The 27208-nt window shown below is 46.4% G+C and overlaps 1 protein-coding gene across 1 annotated transcript in view; it reads right to left on the reverse strand.

Moving 5' to 3' along the window:
- The window catches only part of DDX10 (DEAD-box helicase 10), a 240953-nt gene extending 214628 nt beyond the window's left edge, over nt 1-26325 (reverse strand). Inside the window, exons 1-8 of the mRNA XM_069759078.1 lie at nt 26049-26325; nt 23721-23781; nt 22274-22404; nt 11855-12013; nt 10770-10890; nt 8544-8733; nt 2300-2426; nt 147-309 (exon numbers count right to left, since the gene is read on the reverse strand). Of these exons, the coding sequence (XP_069615179.1) occupies nt 147-309; nt 2300-2426; nt 8544-8733; nt 10770-10890; nt 11855-12013; nt 22274-22404; nt 23721-23781; nt 26049-26324 (1228 nt within the window). The 5' untranslated portion in view covers nt 26325. The remainder of the gene's footprint in view (nt 1-146; nt 310-2299; nt 2427-8543; nt 8734-10769; nt 10891-11854; nt 12014-22273; nt 22405-23720; nt 23782-26048) is intronic.
- Between the last annotated feature and the right edge of the window lie 883 nt (nt 26326-27208).

Genomic DNA, 27208 nt, shown 5'->3' on the forward strand with positions numbered 1-27208 from the left:
CTGCCACAGTCAAGGCATGCTAGGAAATGTAATTTTGCAACAGCTAGAGACAAAAGGGCTGGAGATGAAGAATATTTGAGTGATTTTTGCCTATGCAGAGTATTTTTTCCATAATCGCTCCTGTGCTGTGATGACACATTACATACCGAGCCCCCGGGCAGCAATGTCGGTGGCAAAAAGCACTGCAGACTCTTTTCTCACAAAATCGTTATAGACTTCCATCCTCTTCATCTGCTGCTGTTTGCCGTGCAGAGCCAATATGGAGGTACCAGGCCGCAACCTGCAGAACGCTCGGTACAGGTACTGCACCTAATAAAGAGAACATGAAATCACGTTAGAGGTCGGGTGCTGCCGTCATTAACATTGTATCTTGTAGGAGAAGCTGTGACCGTTATCCATCCGTGAAAATGACAGATGACACTAGGAGAGTAAAACCTGATCAAACCCTGACCAACATGGGATCCAAAATATTGATGGATAACGGTCTGGTTTTTTTTTTTTTTAGGTACGGTTACAAAGCACAGATATCTGAATGAGACCTAATCTGTATCAGATTCGCACATTACAAGGCAAAGGAAGCGGGGGAAAAAAAAACAAGGACATATGGGTTTACCATTCATATATGTCATGCGTTTTTCATGGATCCATTATAATAAGGGAGGAAGGTATATTTGGCCTGTTATGTTTTAAAATATTGATGTATATCAGACGGATGTGAGAAGAAAAAAGGGGAGACATACCATTGCATACGGATGACAAACAAACGATTTTTCAAACACTTGTCTGAACCCGGCCTTAAAGAAGTGGTCGGATCGCCATGAAGCAGTTTAGAAATACACATCTAAGTTCTAACCCCTTTTGTAATTTAGCTTTATCATACGATCCACTACACTTGATCCTATCCTGCCATTTTCTACATGTCTTTTTTTTTTTTTTTTCCTACTTTACCTCCTGTGATGCTTCGTTTGAGGGTGGTCTCAGACAGGACATCACAGGAGGCTGGGGCTGCACTCAATTCTCAGCAGCGTCTATCGCCCCTTCCTAACCAGGACGTCATCAGGGGGCAGCACTGCGGTTACTTACCACAGCTACTGTCCCCGAAGGCATCCTGGTTCAATAGAGGTGATCGAGTACTGACCACATCTTTAGATGACGACGCCGTCATAGTCACTGCTTCTAGCACCACAGTACATTTCCCTAAAATGAATCGTCATCGGGTGATGGGGATAGAAGCTGTGAGGCGGCGCTGCAGTCACTCATCCTGCTTCTATCACCACCCTCAAACGAATCATCATCGAAAGGGAAGCGCTGGTGCCGCTCACATTGCTAATGCCTCTGACGACTATTCATTTCAGGGAAAGAGACTGCAATGTTAGAAACAGTGGCTGTGCCTGAACATGTGGTCACATCTCCATGACCTCTACCGAACTAGGATGTCATCAGGGGACGGCGGTGACAGTAGCTGTGGAAAGTGACTGCTGCGCCACCCCAATGACTTCATGTTCCAGGAGAGGCAACTGATACCGCAGAGAAGCGAGTGCAGCCCCAGCATCCCATGATGTCCTATAAAACACACAGGAAATAGCTGCATATGGAGAAGAGTAAGGAATGTTATAATAAATCTAAATCAAAATGCGGTTGGTGCTTAAAGATAAGCAATTATAAAGGGCTTTATATGTATTGGTCCACGCCATTAAGCTGGTGCACTTATGAAAAATGGGCTGACTTTCATTCAGGAAAAAAAAAAGAAAGAAAATGATGTTGCATCCATGTTATAATCAGTCTGCATTTGTAGGTCTTTTAACCTGCATATAAGTTTGTTTTTGTCATCCATCTGTCAAATGTTTTATTCATCAACTCAGCAGGTAATAAAATTTACAAGATCAAATACAGCTTCTCATTCCAAGAACTGCAATGTTTCCATAAAAAAACAAATGCAATGTGGATGATATGTATGGGATTCAATTTTATTCTTGCTCACCCATAGACTTATATAAGCGACTCATCTGATATGAAAAGACTGGTGCATGCACTCGTGTGTGAAAAGTCTCGTCCAACCAGCCCTATGCAATAACACTGGTCCACGTTCCGTCCTTCTGTGTGATGTACATGTAGGTCATGTTGGGAGAGGGGTAAAGGGACGGCCCAGCAGTTGGAGGTTATTGTAGCTCCCATCAATTCCCTAAATACCTGTCTGGTGGCTCCATACAATTTACCATGTCTGGCACACAACTGATGAAGGCCCCTGTACCCTAGGAACAGTCTCCATAATTTACCAGCTGGCTCACAATGACCTTACCTCCTTACAGCTAGAAAAGAAGACGATGCTCTTCTTCTTCAGATGGTTCCTCACAAACGAGAACAAGAGGTTGATCTTCTGGGAGAGCTCACAAACTACGTAGTTCTGCTCCAAAGTTGCGGGGGTGCTGAAAAATATGCAAAATGCAAGTAGTAAGTATCGACCCAAGAATGGCCACAGGACTGACAGACCATCCACAATACTCCACCAATATTCCTCCACATCTTAGTAGATCCTGATTGTAACCCAGGACATAACTGCAAAGAGGAGGACCAATTCCTTCAACCTTGTTTTTTCATATTTTTTTTCTTTTTACCTATTGCGCCAAATGCTGCTGCCCATTTAAAGGGTTACACCATGGTGTGCATAGTGTGGTCGCTGCAGTTAGAGGCAGATGTCTGCTGTATCACACTGCCTGCACCTGCTGTGTGTGAAGTGTGCTCCGCTCCTGAGTCCGCTTTATAACCCGGCACCTGACACATACGGTGGATGTCGGGAAGGGATTAAACATTTATTTTTATCTCCGACTCTCACGGATGATATAGGGGACAAGTATGTCCAGGTCCTGATTCCTGGAGATGCAGCTACAGAGACCAGTACCCGCCATAAAACCATAATCAGCAACTACCTGACTACCATTTGAGTGAAAAAAAACTCTTGAAAAATGGTATTCCCATCTTCATGTAACTGTACGAACTTTGTAGTGGCCTAAAATCAACAGCTGAGGGTCACAGGACCCCTGTTCTCCTAACAGGTGCAAGTCCCAAAATCAAGACCCACAGCCTTTATTTATTCCATGCCCTGCAGATATGGAAATACCCATGTGGTGATCTCATCATGTCTCATTTTCTACTTTGGAGGTTTGGACATCACCATAGCAGGTTTTATTGCACCCAGATTTGTTTTGGTAGTGCTGCCAAATTTAATATTAATATAGTAACATAGTAACATAGTAACATAGTTAGTAAGGCCGAAAAAAGACATTTGTCCATCCAGTTCAGCCTATATTCCATCATAATAAATACCCAGATCTACGTCCTTCTACAGAACCTAATAATTGTATGATACAATATTGTTCTGCTCCAGGAAGACATCCAGGCCTCTCTTGAACCCCTCGACTGAGTTCGCCATCACCACCTCCTCAGGCAAGCAATTCCAGATTCTCACTGCCCTAACAGTAAAGAATCCTCTTCTATGTTGGTGGAAAAACCTTCTCTCCTCCAGACGCAAAGAATGCCCCCTTGTGCCCATCACCTTCCTTGGTATAAACAGATCCTCAGCGAGATATTTGTATTGTCCCCTTATATACTTATACATGGTTATTAGATCGCCCCTCAGTCGTCTTTTTTCTAGACTAAATAATCCTAATTTTGCTAATCTATCTGGGTATTGTAGTTCTCCCATCCCCTTTATTAATTTTGTTGCCCTCCTTTGTACTCTCTCTAGTTCCATTATATCCTTCCTGAGCACCGGTGCCCAAAACTGGACACAGTACTCCATGTGCGGTCTAACTAGGGATTTGTACAGAGGCAGTATAATGCTCTCATCATGTGTATCCAGACCTCTTTTAATGCACCCCATGATCCTGTTTGCCTTGGCAGCTGCTGCCTGGCACTGGCTGCTCCAGGTAAGTTTATCATTAACTAGGATCCCCAAGTCCTTCTCCCTGTCAGATTTACCCAGTGGTTTCCCGTTCAGTGTGTAATGGTGATATTGATTCCCTCTTCCCATGTGTATAACCTTACATTTATCATTGTTAAACCTCATCTGCCACCTTTCAGCCCAAGTTTCCAACTTATCCAGATCCATCTGTAGCAGAATACTATCTTCTCTTGTATTAACTGCTTTACATAGTTTTGTATCATCTGCAAATATCGATATTTTACTGTGTAAACCTTCTACCAGATCATTAATGAATATGTTGAAGAGAACAGGTCCCAATACTGACCCCTGCGGTACCCCACTGGTCACAGCGACCCAGTTAGAGACTATACCATTTATAACCACCCTCTGCTTTCTATCACTAAGCCAGTTACTAACCCATTTACACACATTTTCCCCCAGACCAAGCATTCTCATTTTGTGTACCAACCTCTTGTGCGGCACGGTATCAAACGCTTTGAAAAAATCGAGATATACCACGTCCAATGACTCACCGTGGTCCAGTCTATAGCTTACCTCTTCATAAAAACTGATTAGATTGGTTTGACAGGAGCGATTTCTCATAAACCCATGCTGATATGGAGTTAAACAGTTATTCTCATTGAGATAATCCAGAATAACATCCCTCAGAAACCCTTCAAATATTTTACCAACAATAGAGGTTAGACTTACTGGCCCATAATTTCCAGGTTCACTTTTAGAGCCCTTTTTGAATATTGGCACCACATTTGCTATGCGCCAGTCCTGCGGAACAGACCCCGTCGCTATAGAGTCCCTAAAAATAAGAAATAATGGTTTATCTATTACATTACTTAGTTCTCTTAGTACTCGGGGGTGTATGCCATCCGGACCCGGAGATTTATCTATTTTAATCTTATTTAGCCGGTTTCGCACCTCTTCTTGGGTTAGATTGGTGACCCTTAATATAGGGTTTTCATTGTTTCTTGGGATGTCACCTAGCATTTCATTTTCCACCGTGAATACCGTGGAGAAGAAGGTGTTTAATATGTTAGCTTTTTCCTCGTCATCTACAACCATTCTTTCCTCACTATTTTTTAAGGGGCCTACATTTTCAGTTTTTATTCTTTTACTATTGATATAGTTGAAGAACAGTTTGGGATTAGTTTTACTCTCCTTAGCAATGTGCTTCTCTGTTTCCTTTTTGGCAGCTTTAATTAGTTTTTTTAGATAAAGTATTTTTGTCCCTATAGTTTTTTAGAGCTTCAATGGTGCCATCCTGCTTTAGTAGTGCAAATGCTTTCTTTTTACTGTTAATTGCCTGTCTTACTTCTTTGTTTAGCCACATTGGGTTTTTCCTATTTCTAGTCCTTTTATTCCCACAAGGTATAAACCGCTTACACTGCCTATTTAGGATGTTCTTAAACATTTCCCATTTATTATCTGTATTCTTATTTCTGAGGATATTGTCCCAGTCTACCAGATTAAGGGCATCTCTAAGCTGGTCAAACTTTGCCTTCCTAAAGTTCAGTGTTTTTGTGACTCCCTGACAAGTCCCCCTAGTGAAAGACAGGTGAAACTGTACAATATTGTGGTCGCTATTTCCTAGATGCCCGACCACCTGCAGATTTGTTATTCTGTCAGGTCTAAAATAAATATAAATATTTTTATAAATAAATATATATATTTTTACATATATATATATATATATATATATATATATATATATATATATATATATATATATATATATATATATATATATATATATATATATATATATATATATATATATATATATATATATATATATTTTTTTTTTTTTTTTTTTTTTTTTTCCTTCTTTAATATTATATATTATTTATAATACTAATTTCCTAGAAGCCAGTCACAGAACATTCCTCCATTTCTGCCAGGGATCTATGAGCAGCATGATGAACGTGCTTGCCCAGTGGTTTCAGCTCAGTGCCTGGTAATTGATAGTTGGAGGGCGTAATTGCTCATTTTAATTAATCACCTCGGCATTTAATTTATTAGAGGCCCAGCAAAACCCTGCAGATTAGTCCGTCAGTGAAGGGCTTGTCTGGAGCCGTGTCAGACTAGATAACAGGAGAGCAGTTCTGCAATTTGCTACTTCTAGACATTTTCCGCTCTTTCCTCTGTGTCTACAGCTACAACCCCCTCTAGGGCTGCGCACAGACGGCTGTGTTTCACAGTCTGCATATAGACCGTAATGCCCGGACTGACAGATACTTGTGCGGTTACACGTTCAGGTCAGGATACAAGCGGTCAGTCTGGGCATTATGGTTCATGTACGGACTGTGAAACACACTTGTCTGCACCTGGCCTAACACAGACAGAAGGGAGAGAAGAAAGCGGTCACATCCAGGGCTTTTTTTTTTTTTATAATACGAGATGATTTTATTGATACCATTGTGAGGTAGATATGATTTTTTGCTTGAACCTTCATTTTTTATTTTTTTTTACTGTATTTGTTAGTCCCTTTAGGGGACTTGACCCTGTGATTGCCTCTATCATGGTCTGGTTTTCACAGATCACCGGCCGCTATAACAACCCATCGGCGCCCTGCTTTCATAACACGGGAGCGACCCCTTCTTTGCACGAGGTAAATGATGGCTTTTGACAGGTTAACAGTCAAGGGCAGCGCTCAGCTTCACCTGCAGATCTTAGAGGCAGATGATGGCCGAACATTACAGGTTGAGCCCAAACTAAAGTCAGGGAGATGGCATATGATGTACCCTGTACGGCATATTATACACAGAGCTTCGGACTAATATCACTTCAGCAAAATGAAGAGAACCCATGAGAATAAAAATCAATAAATCTTTATTAGAATCATTTAAAAACAATATAAAAGTATAACAGAGTTCCCTGTGGGGGTGGGGGGACACGAATCTATCCTATAAATCTACTGCTGCAGTAGAGAACCAAACACTCAAAAGAGGGTAAATATGTAGAATATCAATATAATCACATGACAATATAATTAAGAATAATCCTTATTGAAATTAAACACCCTGAAGAAGCTGATGGCGAAACGTGCGTAGGGGTGAGGGGGAAGGGAACGCCAATTCTATCCCTTATTTTTTTTGCCTGACCTGCGGTACTGTCACAATTCTCACACTCAGGTATTGTCACTCCTTTACTCTCATCACTGTGACGTAGGTGATAATATATAGGTTGATGACTTAATTACAATAAGGATTATTCTTGATTATATTGATATGTGAAGGCATTTGACATTGGGCCATATTGATTTAGCTCCTTGGCATTACTACATCTGATTATACAGTCTTCTGTCTTTAGTGGTCTGTCTATTCCCATTAGCTCAATTCAGTGTCAGTCTATACTGCTGTTAATGGGATTATATTCTTTCATATTTGTATAAGTCTATTAGCAATAGAAAGTTCCATGCAATAGGACTACTTTTTTTTTGCACATTTGATGAGCATTATACAACAAAATAGGAGGTCACTGGACCGTGATGGTCTCCAGATTACCCTCTTAATTCTGTTTGGTTCCCTCATATAGCAGCATAGTTATAGGAAAGATTGATGTCCCCCCCACTGGGTACTTTGTTATAGGTTACAATTTATATGGTTTTTAACGGATTCTAATAATGATATATAAATTTTTATTCTCATCGTTCTCTTCATGTTAGTCGGAAATTGTGTGTATAAAATTGACCTGTAGTGCCATTAACTTTAGATATGGACACCTTTTAATTACCAGTACGTCTTATGCCATTAGATGGTTAAAGCAGAATGTACGGTAAACGATCGAAATGCCAGAATTGTTGCTCTATGGGGAAAATAATTAAGAATTTTACAAAATTAAGATTATTTTATTTTTTTTTAACACTACAACAGTATTGCCATGATCATATTGACTTGCAGAACCACGTTTACCAGGTTCCTCAGGTCAAATAAAACCGAAGAATTTAATATTTTTGTTTGTTTTCCCCGTCACATTTTCTACGCAATTTGAATTTGTTTCCCTATTCCCCACTGTATGGTGAACTGAATGGGGTCCTTCAAAACTACAACTCATCCCACACAAAAAAAAAAGCCTTTGTGTGGCTACATGGAAGGAAAAACGTAAAGGCTAAGGACCTTGGAAGGAGGGGAGGGAAATGAAAAAATGCAGATTGGCTGCAGTGGAAGGGGTTAATGTATTCTGTTCCTGTAATACCATTAGTGTTGGCCCCGTACAGTACATTAGCCATCTGTAACATTGCATTGGCACAGAGCTGGCAACAAGAGCCACATGTGATAATTATGCGAGGGTCTCTGAGCCTGCACACCCTCCGGTCAGCGGTATAAAAGGGGCAGCAAGGACCAAGATAAAAACAGCTCAATTTAGGGTTTATCCAGGATACGCGCAGCGTAGGCAAAAGCCCCACACAGACAGTCATTCAACTAATCTGTTGGGCGGCTGAGGATTGGGACCCTTGTAGTACAAATTGGGTAAATAGCATGACTAGAATTGATATTTTCCCCAACAGACGGAGAATTACCGGACAGAGATCAGACCAAACCATTCCCAACGCTACTCTAGATGTACAATAAACTTTTCTAAACTAAGAAAGCTAGTACAAACTTACCTAAACTTTGCATTCTCATGCACCCACACATACTCCGGGTCTTTAAGGCTCAGACGTGCAAGATCTTTGACAGATTTTGTCTGGGTTGCAGAAAAGAGCAGAGTCTGTCGCTTTGCTGGCAGATTTTCGATAATCGCATTCACTGTATCTGCAAAACCCATGTCCAGAATCCGGTCAGCCTCATCCAGGACTGCAACGAGAGCAAACGAGGACATTACATTCATGCAGGAACTTCTAAGCATGTTTGCAAGTTGCTTCTTTGGGATACGACCAAACGGTGCGGATGCAGAGCGATAAAAGTGAGGACAAAGCTGCAGCCATGGGTGTCAAACAATCCTGCTTAATAAAGGAAAATAAAGCCTTTGGGGGGGAAAAAAAAAACAAAACTGATCCATGTGCCCAGTCTTCAAGACTCAGATCAGGCCCCGTTGTCACCCGTTTTTCAGACCAGACTCTGCCATTACAGTCTATGGGGACCCGTGAGACACAGATGAAACCGAGTAGAGTCTTTGTACTTCAATTTTACTTTGACACATTATATATATGCTGCTCCAGTGAAAAAAAAAAAAAAGATCAGAGAATCATTGAAGCAACACAGATGCAATAGAGGTTTAGCCCTGAGGAAGAGGTCCTGCATGACCTTGAATTGCGTTGACTATTACCCTGTTTGTAATAAAGCTTTGAAGAATATCGTCCACCGTTCATCTTTATCAGCAGCGCAGATTTGGACACATACACCTTATTTCGCCATTATCCTCGGTCTCTGGACCCGTGTCCTGCAGCAGCTGATCCATGCTTTTTACATGTTGTTTAGTTGCAACAAAACAAGGTGAGCGAGCGTACCTCTCCCCGATGCGCCCCATGTTAACACGTTAAGACCCTATTTGCCCTTTATTTGTTCTCCAGATTTTCTACTTCTATTGCCGCCGTGTCGGCACTCGCTCTCCCCAGGGCTCCTGTGCGGTTGTTGTGACATGTGAGCCCTGCGCCCAATCAGCGCCGGCGTCACTGACTCTGCCTTCTGTCGAACTGAGCAGGAAGAGAAAGTCCAATATCAGCTGCTGCCCGGATTTCCTCTTCATGCTCAATTCAGCCGGGACAGTGACGCCAGTGCTGATTGGACTCCAGCGTCACAATAACAGCACAGGAGCCCCGGGGAGAGCGACAGCCGGCACCACGGGAACGGCGCCTACACGAGAGGCAAATATAGGCAGTATGAGGCTATGTGCACACGTGGCGGATTTTGCTACGGATCCGCAGCACTTTTCCATGCGTTGTACCATGTTAACGTATGGAAAACGAAATCCGGAGTGCCCATGGTGCGGAAAATACCGCGCAGAAATGCTACATTGTTTATTCCGCAGCATGTCAATTCTTTGTGCGGATTCCGCAGCGGTTTACACCTGCTCCATAATAGGAATCTGCAGGTGTAAAACCGCAATTGAAATCCGCACAAAACCCGCATTAATTCCGCAGGTAAAACGCATTGCGTTTTACCTGCGGATTTTACAAAAAAAGGTGTGGAAAAATCCGTACACGATTCCGCAACGTGGGCACATAACCTTAGGGGTAGATCTTACTGACAGATTCCCTTTAAGTGAAGAAAGCTTCATTGCATAATGGAAAGTTTTAAAATTTTACACAGCGTACTTTCTGTAACTGTTCCGCTTCACTTCCAATGCTGATCATGAAGAAGCTGGGACCGACCCTTAAAGGGGTATTCCCATCTCCAAGATCCTATCCCAATATGTGGTAGATGTAATAATATTAGCAAATACCTCCAATTAGAAAAGTAGTATAGTTTTTCTGATTCGCAATGTCTCTTTCCTGATGCGCAGGAGTAGCAGGACCTTTTCATCCATGGATACGACCACTGATATAGTGACAGCTAATTGCTAGTGGACGTAACCATGGATACCTAAGGTCCTGCATTGCCCTGCACATGAGGACAGAGACATAGAAAATCAGAAGAACTATACTACATTTCTAATTGGAGATATTTGCTAATATTATTATACCTATTACATATTGGGAGAGGATCTTGGAGATGGGTATACCCCTTTAAGTACAATAGGCATCCTGCAGGTGATCCGCTCAGAACACCAGCTCTCTGCTATATTATTACCTGCAAGTCATATTGACAGATAAAAGAAAACAGCTGCTAGGCTGTTATAGGAGTTAAACAACAGCCATGTACCCTACATAAACAGGCCGATCATTACTCACCCAACATCTGGAGGTTACAGGCATTAAAAAGAGATGTCTCATCCATATGCTGCAACAGTCGTCCAGGGGTGCAGATCAATATATTTGTGCGATGGATACGAGAAGATTCTTCCTTTAAGTCCTACAAAATGATAAAAGTGAAACAAGTCAAAATAATCAATCAGGAGAGTTCAAGTAACAAAAAATAAATAAAACACAAAAATAAACACTTCCTGCAGAAGTTAACACACATTAACCATGTACGGTGCATGTCAGGTGCAGATGTACAGAGCAGGCTCAGTATCTGAGGGCGCACCATACCTGGCAGATGTTATACAGCCAGCCTCTTTCTGTAACAGCAGCGATAGGAGCCAAGCACCAATCGCTGCTGCTAACCCTTTGAATGCAATTGCCAATCTCTGACAGCAGCAAAGGTCCAAAGACTCTGCCAGTCAACGCATCCATTGCTACCCTTAAAGTGTCACCATTGTGGGCGGCTGATGAGTTTCCATGGCTGTCATGTTTATCATCCATCCATAAAAGTCTAATAAAATACAAAGTTATTTAACCCATACTGTAAATGCTATAAAACACTGAAAACAAAAAATAGATAAAAGTAAACAATCCAAGAGACAGAACTGTTGATTTTTGATCATCTCTACAAAAAAAATGCCGTATAAAGGAATTATCTAAATATTGTATGAATCTCAAAATGGAGCAAACAAAATATCATCTCATTATACAAAAAAAAAGCCTTAACTGCGCTCATTCAATGGAAAAATAGAAAAGTTACAGGTCTCAAAACGTACAGAAAACAATCAAGTTTCCAGGTCATTTTTACCACATCCCAGAGAGAATCGGATGACACTAAGCTGACCCTCGCACTCGGCACAGAGTTATATCCGAGTGTCATTAGCATTATCGGCCCAATTCTCTCGGAGAAAATGTACAGCCATGAGACCCCGGCTAAACCCTGCCCCTCTGTATGTAAGCAGTTTGACCTATTGAGCAAAATACTACTTAAAACATAGTAATTAAAAAAGCTCATGTGATAGTTTAAAAACCAGTACTGGATGTCTATCATTCAGCATACACAGATAACGCACCTTTCCTCCAATGACAAGTCCGGCAGAAAACTCGTGGTTGCGTCCCACTTTACGAAGGACTTCAAATATCTGATAAGCCAGCTCTCTAGTGGGGGAAATCACAAGGACTCCAAGACCGTCATCTGCTGTCCACTGCTGCCGAAAGAGACATTCCAGAGCCTGCAGAAGAAAAGTAACAAATAAAGCACACCGGCATCTAACATTATCCTGCTGACTGCGTATAACCAGAAATTAATTGAAAAATGCCTTTAAAGAGGTTGTCCAGCTAAAATATATTTTCTATTTTTGGACAATATGCACTTTCCAGCAAGAAAACAAATCTTGCTAAAAAGTGCGCATCTTATAGACCAAAGGCAGCTTCCTGTGATCAAGGAGAAAGCCGATGTAGTGTCCTTCCTGATCCCCGGGAGATCCTGCTGAGAGATGGAGACCGGAGGCTGAAATGAAGGTCTATCCTATTCCATGATGAATCCTGCTTTTGCCTTGGACGCATTGACAGCTGGAAATTGGTTCGGACACCACTTGGGCGACACTATAAAGATGCCTTCATGGTGTCACATCGATCCTACTTCCAGGGAATTGCAAAGCTAGTTGCCAGCAGCAGATCTTGAAGATGTGGCATGTAAGCGCATGCATGTATGTCCACATTTTTGAAAATGTTGTTTCCATTTGTTCATCATTCGTATACCATTAACAAGTGTCCTGTGATTTTGTGGGTTCCACGACTTCTTGGTATTGCAATTTCACTGCTGAGGAGTCTACTTCAGTTCTATCCAATGCCCTGATCGTCAGGTTTCCCCATCTGAACCTGGACTTGTCCGCTCCCCATTAATTACACATTTATCACCCATCACAATAACAGGATTTTGGTTGCTTACCGTAAAATCTGTTTCTTGGAGCCTCCATTGGGGGACACAGGAACCATGGGTGTATGCTGCTGCCACTAGGAGGCTGACACTATGCAAATAAAAAAGTTAGCTCCTCCTCTGCAGTGAACACCCCACCGACTGGCATTATACTCTTCAGTTAGTGAGAAAGCAGTAGGAGATAATGAACAAGGTTGAAAAACCATAACCACAAACTTGAGAACTGTAAACGTGAGAACAGTCAGAGAACATATAACAAAAACATTGGGAGGGAGCTGTGTCCCCCAATGGAGGCTTCAAGAAACAGATTTTACGGTAAGCAACCAAAAATCCTGTTTTCTTTATCGCCTCTCATTGGGGGACACAGGAACCATGGGACGTCCCAAAGCAGTCCCACGGGCGGGAAAACCAAGCTTCCATCAGGTCAGAGGACTGACCACTGCCGCCTGCAAGATCCTTCTGCCTAGGCTGGCGTCCGCCGAAGCGTAGGTATGGACCTTGTAAAATTTGGCGAATGAGTGGATGGAAGATCAAGTTGCCGCTTTGCAAAGCTGTAGGGCGGAAGCCCTGTGGTGCACCGCCCAGGAGGCGCCGACTGCCCGCGTAGAGTGAGCCTTGATCCCAGGAGGGAGCGCTCTGTTCTTGACCCGGTAAGCCTCCAGAATTGCCGTCCTTATCCAGCAAGCAATAGACGCCTTAGAAGCCGATTGGCCTCTGCGCGTGCCATCAGGAATGACGAAAAAGGAATTCGTCTTCCGGAAAGTGGACGTTCTATCCCGGTAGATCCTCACTGCCCTGACGAGGTCCGGCCTGTTCAACGAACACTCCAGGGGATGAGCCGGAGCTGGACAAAAGGAAGGTAGAACGATGTCCTCGTTGAGGTGGAAACCACCTTAGAAAGGAAGGAAGGCGGAGGCCTGAGGACCGCCTTGTCCTGGTGAATGTCCAAGTACGGAGGTCGGCAGGACAGGGACGCCAACTCGGAAAAGCGGCAGATAAAGGTGATGGCCACAAGAAAGGCCACCCTCAAAAGATAGAACTGACAGGGGAATCTCCTTGAGAGGCTCAAAGGGGGAAACCCTCAGAACGTCCAGTACTAGGTTTAAATCCCATGAATCCACGGGGGCCCTGTACGGAGGGACAACGTGGGCTACTCCTTGAAGGAAGGTCTTAACCTGTGGCCGAGAAGCTAAAGTCTTCTGAAAGAGGATGGAAAGCGCAGAGACCTGGCCCTTCAGGGAACTAAGAGCTAGGCCCGAATCCAGTCCTGCCTGAAGGAAGGCCAAAATGGAAGGCAGGGAAAAGGACATAGGTGAAACGCAGTTGGACTCGCTCCAACGAAAGTAAGCCTTCCAGGTACGATAGTAGATCCTGGAAGATGAAGGCTTCCGAGCCTGAATCACGGTGTGAATCACCCGGTCCGAAAGGCCGGACGCTCTTAGAACTGCGGTCTCAACAGCCACGTCGTTAAACTGAGCGACCGAGAATTCGGGTGGCAGATCGGACCCTGAGACAGCAGATCGGGCCTGTCTGGAAGGCGCCAGGGAACGTCCGCAAGAAGATTGACGAGCTCCGCAAACCAAATTCTCCTGGGCCAAACCGGGGCGATCAGAATGACCGGCACCTTTTCCGCTTTGATCTTTTTCAACAGTTTGGGAAGTAATGGAAGGGGTGGGAACAGGTAGGGCAGCACGAACTGTGACCAAGGAATGGCCAGAGCATCGACGTCCACTGCAAGAGGATCGCGAGACCTGGAGACGAACTGCGGAACCTTCCTGTTCATTCGAGACGCCGAGAGATCCACGTCCGGGGTCCCCCATCGAAGACAAATCTGATGGAAGACCTCCGGATGCAAGGACCATTCCCCTGCCGCGAGGCCCTCGCGGCTGAGGAAGTCGGCGGCCCAATTGTCCACGCCGGGGATATGAACCGTGGATATCACCGGAGCCGTTGTCTCTGCCCAAAGTAGGATCTTGGATACCTCGGCAAGGGCCAAGGAGCTCTGAGTCCCCCCCTGATGGTTGACATATGCCACAGCCGTGGCATTGTCAGTCTGGATCCGGATTGGCAGGCCCCTGAGAATCCTTTCCCAGTGGCGCAGGGACAGAAAGGTGGCCCGAATCTCGAGGACATTGATCGGCAGAGACGACTCCTGCGCCGACCAACGGCCCTGAACCGTGAGGTGGTGAAAAACCGCACCCCAGCCGAGGAGGCTGGCGTCCGTCGTCACCACTTACCAGTGAACTGGAAAGAAGGACCTGCCCTGGGAGATGAGAGGTGACATCAGCCACCAGTTGAGAGACCGTTTGACCCAAAAAGAGAGACGGATCGGACGAACCAGAGAGAAGACAGACCTGTCCCACTGAGACAGAATGGCTTGCTGAAGGGGTCGCGAATGAAATTGGGCGAAGGGAATCGCTTCCAATGTTGCTACCATCCTCCCCAGAACCTTCATGGCCGATCGGAGGGAGGGAGGCCGAGGACCCTGGAGCAAGCGTATGTCCCGACAAAGAGAGGATCTCGTCTTTGGGAAGGAAGACTTTGGTCTGACAAGTGTCGAAGAGCATGCCCAGAAAGATGATGCACTGAGAAGGGAAAAAAGGCAGGACTTCTTCCGGTTGACCAGCCACCCGAAACGGCTAGGGTGTCGAGAACGACGGACAGACCTTTGTGAGCCTGAGGAAAGGACGGAGCCTTGATAAGGATGTCGTCGAGGTGGGCTCGCTCGCTAAGTGGGAGAGAATGGAAGATTCATCCTAATTGGTTACAGAGTATTGAGTTGGAAAGTATAGGACGGGAGGTGGCGGAATTCTTTCTCTTAAATGATGGAAGCGCCGACGCTCTTGCAATTTGGGATGCAATGAAGGCGTACCTGAGGGGACTACTGTTTAGGGACATTAGTAGGTGTAAGCGGAGGACGAGAGAGGTAGAAAAAGCGGCAGTTGAGGAGTTGAAGGAAGCAGAGGATGGGATGGCCACACTGGGAACCCCTGAGGCAGAGAGAAGAATGAAAAACGCACAAAATCATTTGGAAAAAATTCTGCTAGGCAAAGCTGAGAGGAAACGAGATTTCCAAAGGGTATTGTTCTATCAGGAGGGAGAAACAGTGGGACATATGCTGTCGGTAGTGGCTGCTGCTCAGAGAGGTTCTTCATATATACACTCTTTGGAATCTGCTAGTGGAGGTAAAATAACGGAAACACCTGAAATTTTGAGAGCCTTTGCGGACTTCTATGCAGATTTGTATTCCTCTCGGGTTGGTGAATCGGTCGAGGATGCACTGACTTTCTTGGAAGGTCTGGATTTGCCGAGACTGAGTGAGGCAGATAGGGAGAGCCTTGAGGCCCCTATCACTGAGGAGGAATTGAGTCGGGCATTGATGTCTATGGCTAATGGGAAGGCGCCTGGGGTCGATGGGCTACCCGCTGAGATCTATAAAGGGTTGGCAGAAGTGTTGATTCCTAGATTAAAAATGGTATTGGAGGAAGCTAGGTCTTGTGGGCGCTTGCCAGCCTCTATGAGAGAGGCCATAATAGTGGTCATTCCAAAGGAGGATAAGGACTTGGGGAAACCGGAGTCGTACCGCCCAATTTCTTTACTAACAATTGATGTCAAGCTTCTGGCCAAGGTGTTGGCTCTCCGCCTCTCTAGTGTTATTGCGAGTCTGGTGCATTCGGACCAATCTGGCTTTATGCCGGATAGATCAACGGCGATCAATTTGCGGAGGTTATATGTAAATTTGCAGGTAGAGTCTGATAACTGTGGTCGAAGAGTGATTGTATCGCTAGATGCACACAAGGCGTTTGACAGCGTCGAATGGGGGTACCTCTGGCAGGTGCTGGAATGTATGGGGTTTGGCCCGCAGTTTGTGGCCTGGATACAGCTGTTGTACTCATTACTATCCGCTAGAATTAGAGTAAATGGGGAGCTATCTCGTCCTATAGGGCTGGCTAGGGGTACTAGGCAGGGATGCCCGCTGTCACCCCTCCTGTTCGCGTTGGCTGTAGAACCTCTTGCTGCTAAGATTCGGCAGTCGGATGGGGTCCCTGGGTTTAGGTATGGCAAAGTAGAGGAAAAAAATAGCGTTATATGCGGATGATGTTTTGCTGTTCCTGGAGGATCCTGACAATTCACTAAGAGGGGCCGTTGAAATTGTTGAGAGATTTGGTACTGTGTCGGGACTAACAATTAATTGGGATAAGACGGTTCTTTTTAGAGTGGATGACGTAGGAGAGAATGTGAGTGAGGATGTTGGGGATGAGAGGCTGAAGGTGGTTTCCCAATTTAAATATCTTGGAATATGGATCTCGGTGCCGGTGGCGGAGTTTCTGCAAAGAAATTTGACTCCTGTTATGGGGGTACTCAAGGCAAAGGTAGACGCCTGGAATAAGCTACATCTATCGGTCGTCGGTAGGGTAAACCTTATTAAAATGGTCCTTATGCCTAAAATTCTTTATGTTATGCATAACGCACCAATTTGGATCCCTCGGGGGAAGTTCAGGCAGATTAATGCCCTCTTTAGAAGTTTGATATGGGGTAGACAATATCCACGTATTAGCTTGGAGACGCTTCAACGACCCAAGGAAGATGGTGGTTTGGCTTTGCCCAACCCGGAAATATACTTCCTTGCGGCCCAGAGCCAGCATTTGAAGGGCTGGGCGCGAGGGGCGTCATCCAGCGCAGTACAACAGCTATTGGAAGAGGTGACGGACCGACGACCGATGGCCAGGTGTTTGGAGGATGGCTCATTGGGCGCGCTGGGGAAAATATACCCAACCCTGTTCCTGATTCGTAAATTATGGAATAGACTAAGGCAGATTCGTGGGGTTACAGGGTTGACTAAATTCACACCGATATGGTCTAACCACAACTTAAAGGATTTTGAGGCCCTGGGAGGATTGATGGAATGGCAGAATAAGGGAATTTGCTTTGTTCACCAGATAATCCAGCAGCAGGAGCTGAAGTCCTTCTCCCAATTGCAGGAAGAATTTGGTTTGCGATCCACAGGGGAATATCAGTATGCGCAGATGAGACATGCCTTTAGAGCTCAGAATAAGAAGGCTGATATCAGGGTTCAAGATGATATAGTGTTGGAGTATGTGTGTGGTGAGGGTACTACAAGGGGAGTTATTTCCACTCTGTATAAGGACCTTATGCACACATTTCTGCTAGATTTCCCTATAAAGGCGAGAGCTAAGTGGGAGAGAGAAGTGGGGCCGATGGAAAATGAAACCTGGGAATCGGTGATGGAGTGGGTTCCGCGACTATCCTTGAGTGAACCATATAGGCTCTCGCAGCTATACATTCTGCATAGGGTATATAAATCTCCGGAAGTGCTATACAAAGCGGGATTGCGTGCCAATTCTGAGTGTCCGAGGTGTGCGAGTGAGAATGCAGGAATATATCACATGATGTGGACGTGTCCGAGACTGGCTGCCTTTTGGGTGGTGGTTTTGAGCCGGGTTGAAGCAGCATATAAGTGCAGAGTTGTTAGAGACCCGATAGTATGTGTGCTGGGATATGTGGAAGAAATTGGAGTTGACAATACTTGGAAGATTGCAATCGCTAGGCTACTCTACATGGCCAGGAAAGTATTAGCACGAAACTGGATAAACGCGGAACCACCTGTGAGAAGGGAATTTCTCCAATATGTTCAACATGGTCTAAAATTGGAAAAGGGGGTGTACAGTAAAAGGGGGAAAATAGAACTCTTTAATAAAATATGGTCTCCTTGGCTTGATTTGGATTGAGGAGTATAGGCGTCGTGTTTCCTAAGACCTGGAAGAGGATAAATTACAAGAGGCAGATAATGCCTCGGTGGGGTGGAGATTGAGACTGAGCTGTCTTATGGGGGAGGGGGGGTAGTTGGGGTAATGTTGGGGTTTATTAAAGTAAGAAAATGTGTATCTGATATAATGCAATGTAAATGGCATTCTGTTGTTCTCTTTTTTTTATATTGTTAATAAAAATCTATTTAAATTTAAAAAAAAGGATGTCGTCGAGGTATGGAAATAGGACCAGGCCTCTGACTCAAGATGGCCAACAGCGCCGCCATGATCTTCGTGAATACCCTTGGAGCGGTTGTGAGACCGAACGGCAGGGCGACGAATTGAAAATGTTCCGGGAGCACCGCAAAGTGCAGGAATCGGTGACGTCCGGGAAATATCGGGACATGGAGGTAGGCGTTCTGAATTTCTATGGAACACAGAAATTCTTGAGCCTTCATGGAAGCAATTACTGAACGAAGGGATTCCATCCTGAAGTGTCTCAGAAGAACTCTCCTGTTCAGTAATTTGAGGTCCAGAATGGGGCGAACCTTGCCGTCTTTTTTCGGTACCACAAAAAGGTTCGAGTAGAAACCTGTGAACCGTTCTTTTTCTGGGGCGAGAACGATAACCCCGGCTTTGAGAAGAGAAGCGATGGCTGCGAAGAAACCCGGAACTAGAGCGGGATCCCTTGGAGGACGGGATTCGAAGAAACGATCCAGGGGTCGTGAAAACGAACTCTATCTTGTATCTCGAGGATACAACTTCCCTGACCCATGCGTCCTCTACTGCGGAGAAGCAGACGTCACTGAAGAAGAGAAGACGGCCACCCAACCTGGGAGGTGGGTTGGGGTCTTGTCAGAGTCATGCTGAGGTGGATCTTCCAGTCCTGGCCTGGAGGATTTACTCGGAGAGTAGCGAGGTCGCCAGGACGGAGTGGGCCTAAAGGGCACCGCTTTCTTCTCTTGACGTGCCTGTGGTCTCTGGTGCTGCTGAGAAAAGGAGGTTGGTGCAGTGAGGCGCCGAAAAAGGCCGAAAGGACCGAAATTGCCGTCTAGGAGGAGGGCGACGAGGATTAGCCTGGGGGAGAGGAGACCTTGTACCACCGTTGGCGTCCTTAATGATTTGGTCAAGCTTGGAACGAGAGAGACGTGAGCCCTGAAAGGGGAGACGGGTAAGGGACTTTTTGGAAGATAAGTCTGCCTGCCAGGCCTTGAGCCAAGCGGTCCGGCGGATGGTAACGGCATTGCTGGATGCCTGAGCCGCACAAGACGCGGCATCCAGAGAGGCGGAAACCAGGTATTCACTCGCGTGGGAAATCTGGTTGGCAAGCTCCGCCAGTTGCACGGGAGGCGCTCTGTCCAGGATATCTCAACGGAGTTCTTTGGCCCATTTGGAAAGGGATTTCGAAACCCAAGTGGAAGCAAAGGCTGGGCATAGAGCAGCTGCAGCCACTTCAAAGGCTGACTTTGCAAAGGATTCTATGACTATCGTTAGAGTCCTTCAGAGATGCTCCGCCGAACAGTGGAAACACCGTGTTGATGGAGAGCCTGGAAACGGGGATCCACCGAGGGGGAGACCGTCCAATTGGCGGTAAGTTCTGGAGAACAACTTGGAAGGTGGTTTAGTCCGTCTAAACGAAACTGCCTGATCTGCGGGTTCCGTAGAGGGATCCATAATGCCACAGGTTTGGTTTATAGCTCCAAAGAGATTCTGGACCATATCCCTCATGGTGGCGATTCGGTTAGAATCCAGCTCCGAAATGTCCTCAGAGGGCGCATCAGATAACGCCTCGCCTGATTCAGGGGAGGAGGAACGGGAGGACGCTGACCGCAGAGGAGGACCGTGTGGCGAGATGGAGCGAGAAGAGGACTCAGACCGACGTTCCTGTCTGGACCTTTTGCGGCTTATCAAGGAGGGCTCGGGCGGAGGCTCCTGCGACCCGCTGGCCACTGTGGGGGGCTGCAGAGGTAATCGGTCCGGCTTGGATACCAGAATTTGAGACACCCGTGTTAGATTGGCCACCGATTGAGACAGAGAGAAAACCGCTGGGATGGGGGTATCACTCTCGGGCGGACCGGCCGGAGGATCAAGGGCGGTGGGAACAATCGGGTTGCTGCAGGCCTGACAGAGCAGAGAGGCAGAAGAGGATGAAGTAGGAGGACGAGAGCGGCCCCCTTTAGAGTTAGACATTTTAGAGAGGTCCGAGAAGAAAATGCCAGAGGGTTAGGGGACAGAGGGGAGTGTCAGTCTGCAATTGCAGAGCTACTCACGGCAGACGGATTGCGGAGGGAAGCTGTCCGGCTTGATGTATGGACCTCTGGCGAGAAGTGGTCCCTTAGGCAGGAGGGTGGTATGGCCTCCTGGCGCAATTTGGACCGATCTGCGGCTGTCTTGTATCCTGTGTGGAGGAGAGGGCTCGGGAGTCCCAAGATGGCGCCGGTGGGCATCATGGGAAAAGAGGCGGTGCCTCAGTGCAATTGTCGGGCGGGAGAAAAGCCCGCCCGATGAAAGAGGGAAGGGGGCGGAGTCCGCCACCGGAAGTAGGCCCGGGCCTAAATTAGGAATAGGAGACCGGCGGAGAAGGGCTGCGGCGTAGGCACAGTGCGCCGCATGGAGGAAGCGATGCGGCAGGTGAGCGACCGCAAACAGAGGCCGCATGCCCAAGCGGTGTGGCGACCTGGCAGGCCGCCACGCTGAGGGAGAAGGAAAGTCTGCTTACAGAGGCCGGAGCTGCAGTGGTGGAAAGATGCGGCGGCTGCAAAGCTCCCGCGCTGATGAAAAAGAACGGCCGCTGTAGGAGCAGGGAAAAAGTAGAGGGCCGAAGCGATGCGGCGGCTGGCAAAGCCGCCGCGCTGAGAGGAAAGGAACGGACGCTTACAGCGCCGGAGCAGGGAAGCCGCAGGGGCCCGAAGCGGTGTGGCAAGGCCGCGCTTTTAAGGACGCAGTGACAGATAGGAAGCGGTGCGGTAGTCCGAAAAGACAGCCGCGCCGGAACATGAGAGAGGGCGGCCGCAGCCGAATAGGCGCGGCAGCTGGGAAGAAACGACCCACATAATGAACCCCTTAACAGGCACCCCCTTTTCGAGGATCCAGGGAAGCCGCAGAAAAAAATAATACATAAAAAATACTCACCTTGGACATCCCACGCCGGTACTAACCTGGAAAAAATGAGACGTCCAGGGGGCTGATGGACGTCCTCGTCTCCGCAACCGACAGGCTCTGGTGGGCGAGTGGGTGGGGGACAGAGCCAGGACCGAACTTCTAAGCACGCTTGTGTGCTAGGCTCTTGGTCCTGGAGAGGGATCTATGAGGATACGGGGTGGCAGTACACGCCGTACTCATAGTCCACTTTGTGGGACTACAGGTGTGATTGTTCACCCTGTATCCCTTCTGAAAAACCTGAAAAGAAACGCGCACATTGAGGTAGATAAGGGTCTACTGAAAGACCCGTGTCCACCTCCTACTGACACTAAGCTAAACTGAAGAGTATAATGCCAGTCGGTGGGGTGTACACTGCAGAGGAGGAGCTAACTTTTTTATTTGCATAGTGTCAGCCTCCTAGTGGCAGCAGCATACACCCATGGTTCCTGTGTCCCCCAATGAGAGGCGATAAAGAAAGATGCATTTATTGGAATAACCCTTTTATATTAAACACGATGGAAACCTTAACATCAAACTCAAAGACTATTCTCATAGCACCACTCTTGTAACACAGTACCACAATATAATTTGTAATTGTACATCACAATACAGGAAGAAAATAAAACATCCAAACCAGAACTTACAGGAAGAATAAATGCCAGGGTCTTTCCAGATCCAGTTTTTGCAGCGCCCAGGATATCTTTTCCTTGTAAGGCTAAGCCAATGGTCTGCTTCTGAATCTCTGTGGGTAACCGATACTGAGCCTCAACCAAACCTGCAATCAAGGAAACAAAATTGAAGAAATTACATTTCATCCCTGTCAGAAAAAAAACAAAAACCTCCTAAAAAAAAATTCTAAAAAAATATAAACAGATTGTAAGAAGACATCCCTCCCTGCATGTGTCCAGGTCAGTGGTTAAACTCTTCCTATTACTAACATACTGTATATACTCGAGTATAAGCCGACCCCCTAATTTTGACACAAAAAACTGGGAAAACTTAATGACTCGAATATAAGTCTAGGGTGGAAAATGCAGCAGCTACCGGTAAATGTCAAAAATAAAAATACTAATAAAAATTAAAATTAATTGAGACATCAGTAGGTTAAGTGTTTTTGAATATCCATATTGAATCAGGAGCCCCATATAATGCTCCATACAGTTCATGATAGGCCCCATATAATGCTCCATACAAAATACTCCCCATACAATGCTCCATACAGTTTATGAAGGGCCTCATAATATGCTCCAAATTAAAATATGCCCCATATAATGCTGCACAAATGTTGATTATGGCCCCATTAGATGCTCCATAGACACATTTGCCCCGTATAAGGCTCCACAAATGCGGATTATGGCCCCATAAGATGCTCCAAAGAGATATTTGCCCCATACAGAGCTGCACATGGCCCCATAAGATGCTCCATATGCTGTTGCTGCGAATAAAAAAAAAGGAAAAAAAAAAAAAAAAAAATCACACTCACCTCTCAGGCCCTCGGCACTTGCTATACTCACCTTTCCCGTTCCACCGACGGCCACCGCTGTGTCTTCCCCGTCCTCTGCACCGACGTTCAGGCAGTGGGCAGCGCGCATTAATTGCGTCATCGCGTCCTCTGATCTGAGCGTCACTGCAGAGGACGCGGGAGACACAGCGGCGTAGACGGTGGAATGGGGAGCAGGTGAATATCGCGCACTGCGTTATACTCACCTGCTCCTGGCGTGGTCCCTGGTTCTCCGGGCGCTGACAGCTTCTTCCTGTACTGAGCGGTCACACGGTACCGCTCATTACAGTAATGAATATGCGGCTCCACCCCTATGAGAGTGGAGTCGGGTCCATATTCATTACTGTAATGAGAAGTACCATGTGACCGCTCACTACAGGAAGAAGCTGTCATCAGCGCCCGGAGAACCAGGGACCTGCAGGGACCACGCCAGGAGCAGGTGGGTATTATTAGACCGCTGCCGCTCCCCCTTCCCTGCCGACCCCTGGTATGACTCGAGTATAAGTCGAGGGGGCAATTTCTGCCTAAAAAAATGGGCTGAAATTCTCAGCTTATACTTGAGTATATACGGTAAATATAATTGCACTCACCTCTCAGAGTCTTTTTTGATAAAGGGAAATCGGAAAATTTAACTATTTCACTGACGTTGATCTGAAAAAAAGAAAAAAATATTAATGTTGATGAAATGGGCTCTGGACATGCACAACATAGATGCAGTAAAGAATGATAATATAAAAAATCCTTTGTTTGGTTTGAGAAGAGAGGATGATTGTGAAAAACAATAGCAAAAATGTTCATGTTTCATAGAACTTTGAAAACTCTTAACCACTTATGGTGATGAGAATAACACTTTAATAGGGAAACTGTCAGTGATCCAGACATGCCGCTACCGGGCTTTTCGAGGCTCGCCCTACATTGGTCTGTTACATGAGCCCTTTAGCCAGAGGCCGCTGGGCTCTTACTTCTTCCGCTTGTCCGAAGGAAGCGAGAGCGCAGCCACCAAAAAGTGGCCACTGGCTTCTGCAGGGCTCATGTTACATAATGTAGTGAAAGTCTCAGAAGACCCAGCACCAATACAATAGTTGGCTATGTGGTGTTTTCATTTTGCAGGGACTCAGGCACTTTTATTTTTATAATCCCTCTGTATGTATGTAAGTGTAACGTAGCCACACACTCGCTGGTAGCCATCTTCGCCCATTTTCATCCCTGCTCTGGCACTACATGACTACAATTGTGACTGGCCAAATGACACAGTGGTTGCTGTGCGAAGAGGCGGCCACTTTAAAATCTTCTCAATGCAAGTCTATGGGAATTCATTCATTGTGTTACCTCATATAACAGTATGGAGAAAAGGGACTTCCAGTGGTTCAGTGGGTAAAAAAGCCATTACATGGAGCTAGAGCAAGGCTGACAATAGATGAAGACGCCGACCGGTGCGTATGAGATTAAATGCATTACACCTTACATACGTGAAACATTGGAGTGGGGAGTTAAAGAGGCAGATTTTTTTTCTCTCTTTTCAGCGCTGGATGGTGCTACTAGACTAAGGCCGCTGCCCTGTGCCTTATACTTACCCACCTTCACCTTTTTTCAGCACTGCTCAGTCTTGTGTCACTACCTTGTGACCACAGCTTCTGAATGACCGAAAGTCAGAGGTAACGGTCACAATTTCGCAGAGTAAGGCAGGGGTCACACTTGCGAGTGCAACACGAGTCTCAAGCATCAATACCCGGGCACACGGGACCGAAGCGTTCAGCTGCATAGAAATCCATGCAGCCGCACACTCCGGTCCCGACATCAGTGCCGGGTATTGATGCGTGAGTTTCTTGCATGGCACTCGCAAGTGTGAACCCGGCCTTAGACCGGATTCACACGTCAGTGGCTCCGGTACGGAAGCAGCGAGGGAGCCGGGAGCTGGGTGAGTATTTTAATCACAGCGGGGGAGAGGGGGACCTGGATCTGAATTTTACACACGATTATTCATATCTTCTCTACAGCGAACGCTGCTGCAGGGAAGATATGAATGGGGCTTCAGCACGATGCAGGGGACAGCGCTAAACTTTAGCGCTGTCTCCAGCACGGTGCGTGTGGTACCCAGTGGGCACACGGGCGGCACACTGATGTGCCACAGAAACGCACCGGCACATGGACACGGATAATTCTGGTACCGATTTTTCCGGTACCGGAATTATCTGGAGGTGTGAGACTGCCCTCACTCTGAGAGCCAGAATGAGACTCTCATAGACTGATACTGAGTTGTGACTTCAACATTGCCGCCCTGCAGACACTGGAGCGATCCGGCAAACTGATGGGAGACAGACAGGATCGGCGGTGATAGAGCCGACGACGGCAGCCAGTGAGTATCGGACTAGGTGCAGGGACCTTACATTAGAAGTAGCTCTCCAGTGCTGCAATAAAAAAATAGCTACAGTGGTCCTTTAAAGCACCACTTCAACGTTTTTTTTTGGGGGGGGGGTTTAGCACTAGAGTGGCGTTTTAAATGTAAGTTCCTTGCACCCGGTTATATACTCAGCCTCCCGCATGTTCCCGGTTTTTCAACATGCCTCTGGTCCAGTAACTTCTGACTGTCCGGACATCAGAAGATACATCACACGCTCTCAATGCAACTCTATGAGCACCAGAACCAGACTTTCATAGACTCGTATTGTAAAGTGACCCCTGATGCGCTCCATGAAACACTGGAGCTGCCGGCAGGTCACTTTTCCCCGGAGACCGCCGGGAACGACGCTGGAAAACAATGAAGGTGGCATCAGGTGAGTATGACACTGGGCAGGGGGCTAACATTACCAGCATCACTCCAGCTGTGCAATAAAAAATAAAACGCTAGAGTGCTGCTTTAGAAGGGGGTGTCCAGCAGATAATAGACAATCCCTTTAAGAGCAGCACACTTCCGGTACCTCGCTGTAGCGCTGCACCAGGCGCCCGATGCTCTCCTTCTCTAGCTGCCACTCCGGCTTCCGGCTCTGCTTCCGCTGGATCTTGCACCGCTCCTTCTTCCTGGTGTATTTCTTCTTCCAGCGCTCGAAGTTCTTCACCGGGTCGTTCCTGTCATGGATGAGCGGCAGCCCCTTGTCCTCCTTCGGTTTCCCCATGATGCGCACAGTCTCACACACACACACACACTGCCCGGAGCACAGACTCAGCCGCTTCCTGTACACACGCTGAATGCACATGTGCGGGGCGCGCACTGATGACGTCATTCAACAAGCTTTATTTCACGTGAACAAAGGGACAGTTCCAGAGCAGTGTGTAGAGTGGAGGCTCCTGTGGTGACTAGAATGGAGGGTCTGGAGCGAGGTCCTCCCAGGAGCCCCTCCACTCTAGACAGCTCAGGGCTGAGGTGATGGAGCACACATCAAAAATTGGACATTCATTTTTTTTCCCACTTTTTATGTCATTCTATAACAAGTTCTGCAAAAAAAATGTTTTCTTATTAATAAAACTTTTGTTCTTAGCACTTTTCGTAATCTATAACACTGTTCAGTTTTGATAGAATTCGTCTTTTCCCGTATGTACATGAGTCTCGACCAAGACCGCCATTTTGAAGAGTGGGCGGAGTTTGTCGGGGAGGGGCGTGACCATGACGGAGCGCAGCCGACAGAATCATCACAAATGACATCCCATATGTGACACCATCAGTGACCGAAGAGTCCGAGGTCACAGGAGAACGATTTTGTGCTAATTTATGAAACTTTTCTGGTGATTCTGTCGGCGGCGCTCCAACACGGTCACGTCCCTCCCTGCCAAACTCCGCCCACTGTTCAAAATGGCCGTGCTGGCCGAGACTCGCGTGCATACGGGAAGAGTCGAATTCTATCGAAACTGAACAAACAGTGTTGTGTGTAATGTTTTATATTCAGAAAAGCAGTAATGAAATGTAAATGTTATTAATTGCAAAAAAAACCTGCACAAAGTGCCACAACCTTCTCCATCAAACCCTCCACTAAGGCTGGTGTTGCTGCACTGAGGTTCATTATTCCTGTGCACAGAGTACTGTCTATAAGGACGTCCTCTATACAGCAGCTCCATTCTATGTGTCTCACTACAGAGAGGACTA

Source organism: Ranitomeya imitator, chromosome 3 (assembly GCF_032444005.1).
Source record: "Ranitomeya imitator isolate aRanImi1 chromosome 3, aRanImi1.pri, whole genome shotgun sequence".
NCBI classification, from domain to species: domain Eukaryota; kingdom Metazoa; phylum Chordata; class Amphibia; order Anura; family Dendrobatidae; genus Ranitomeya; species Ranitomeya imitator.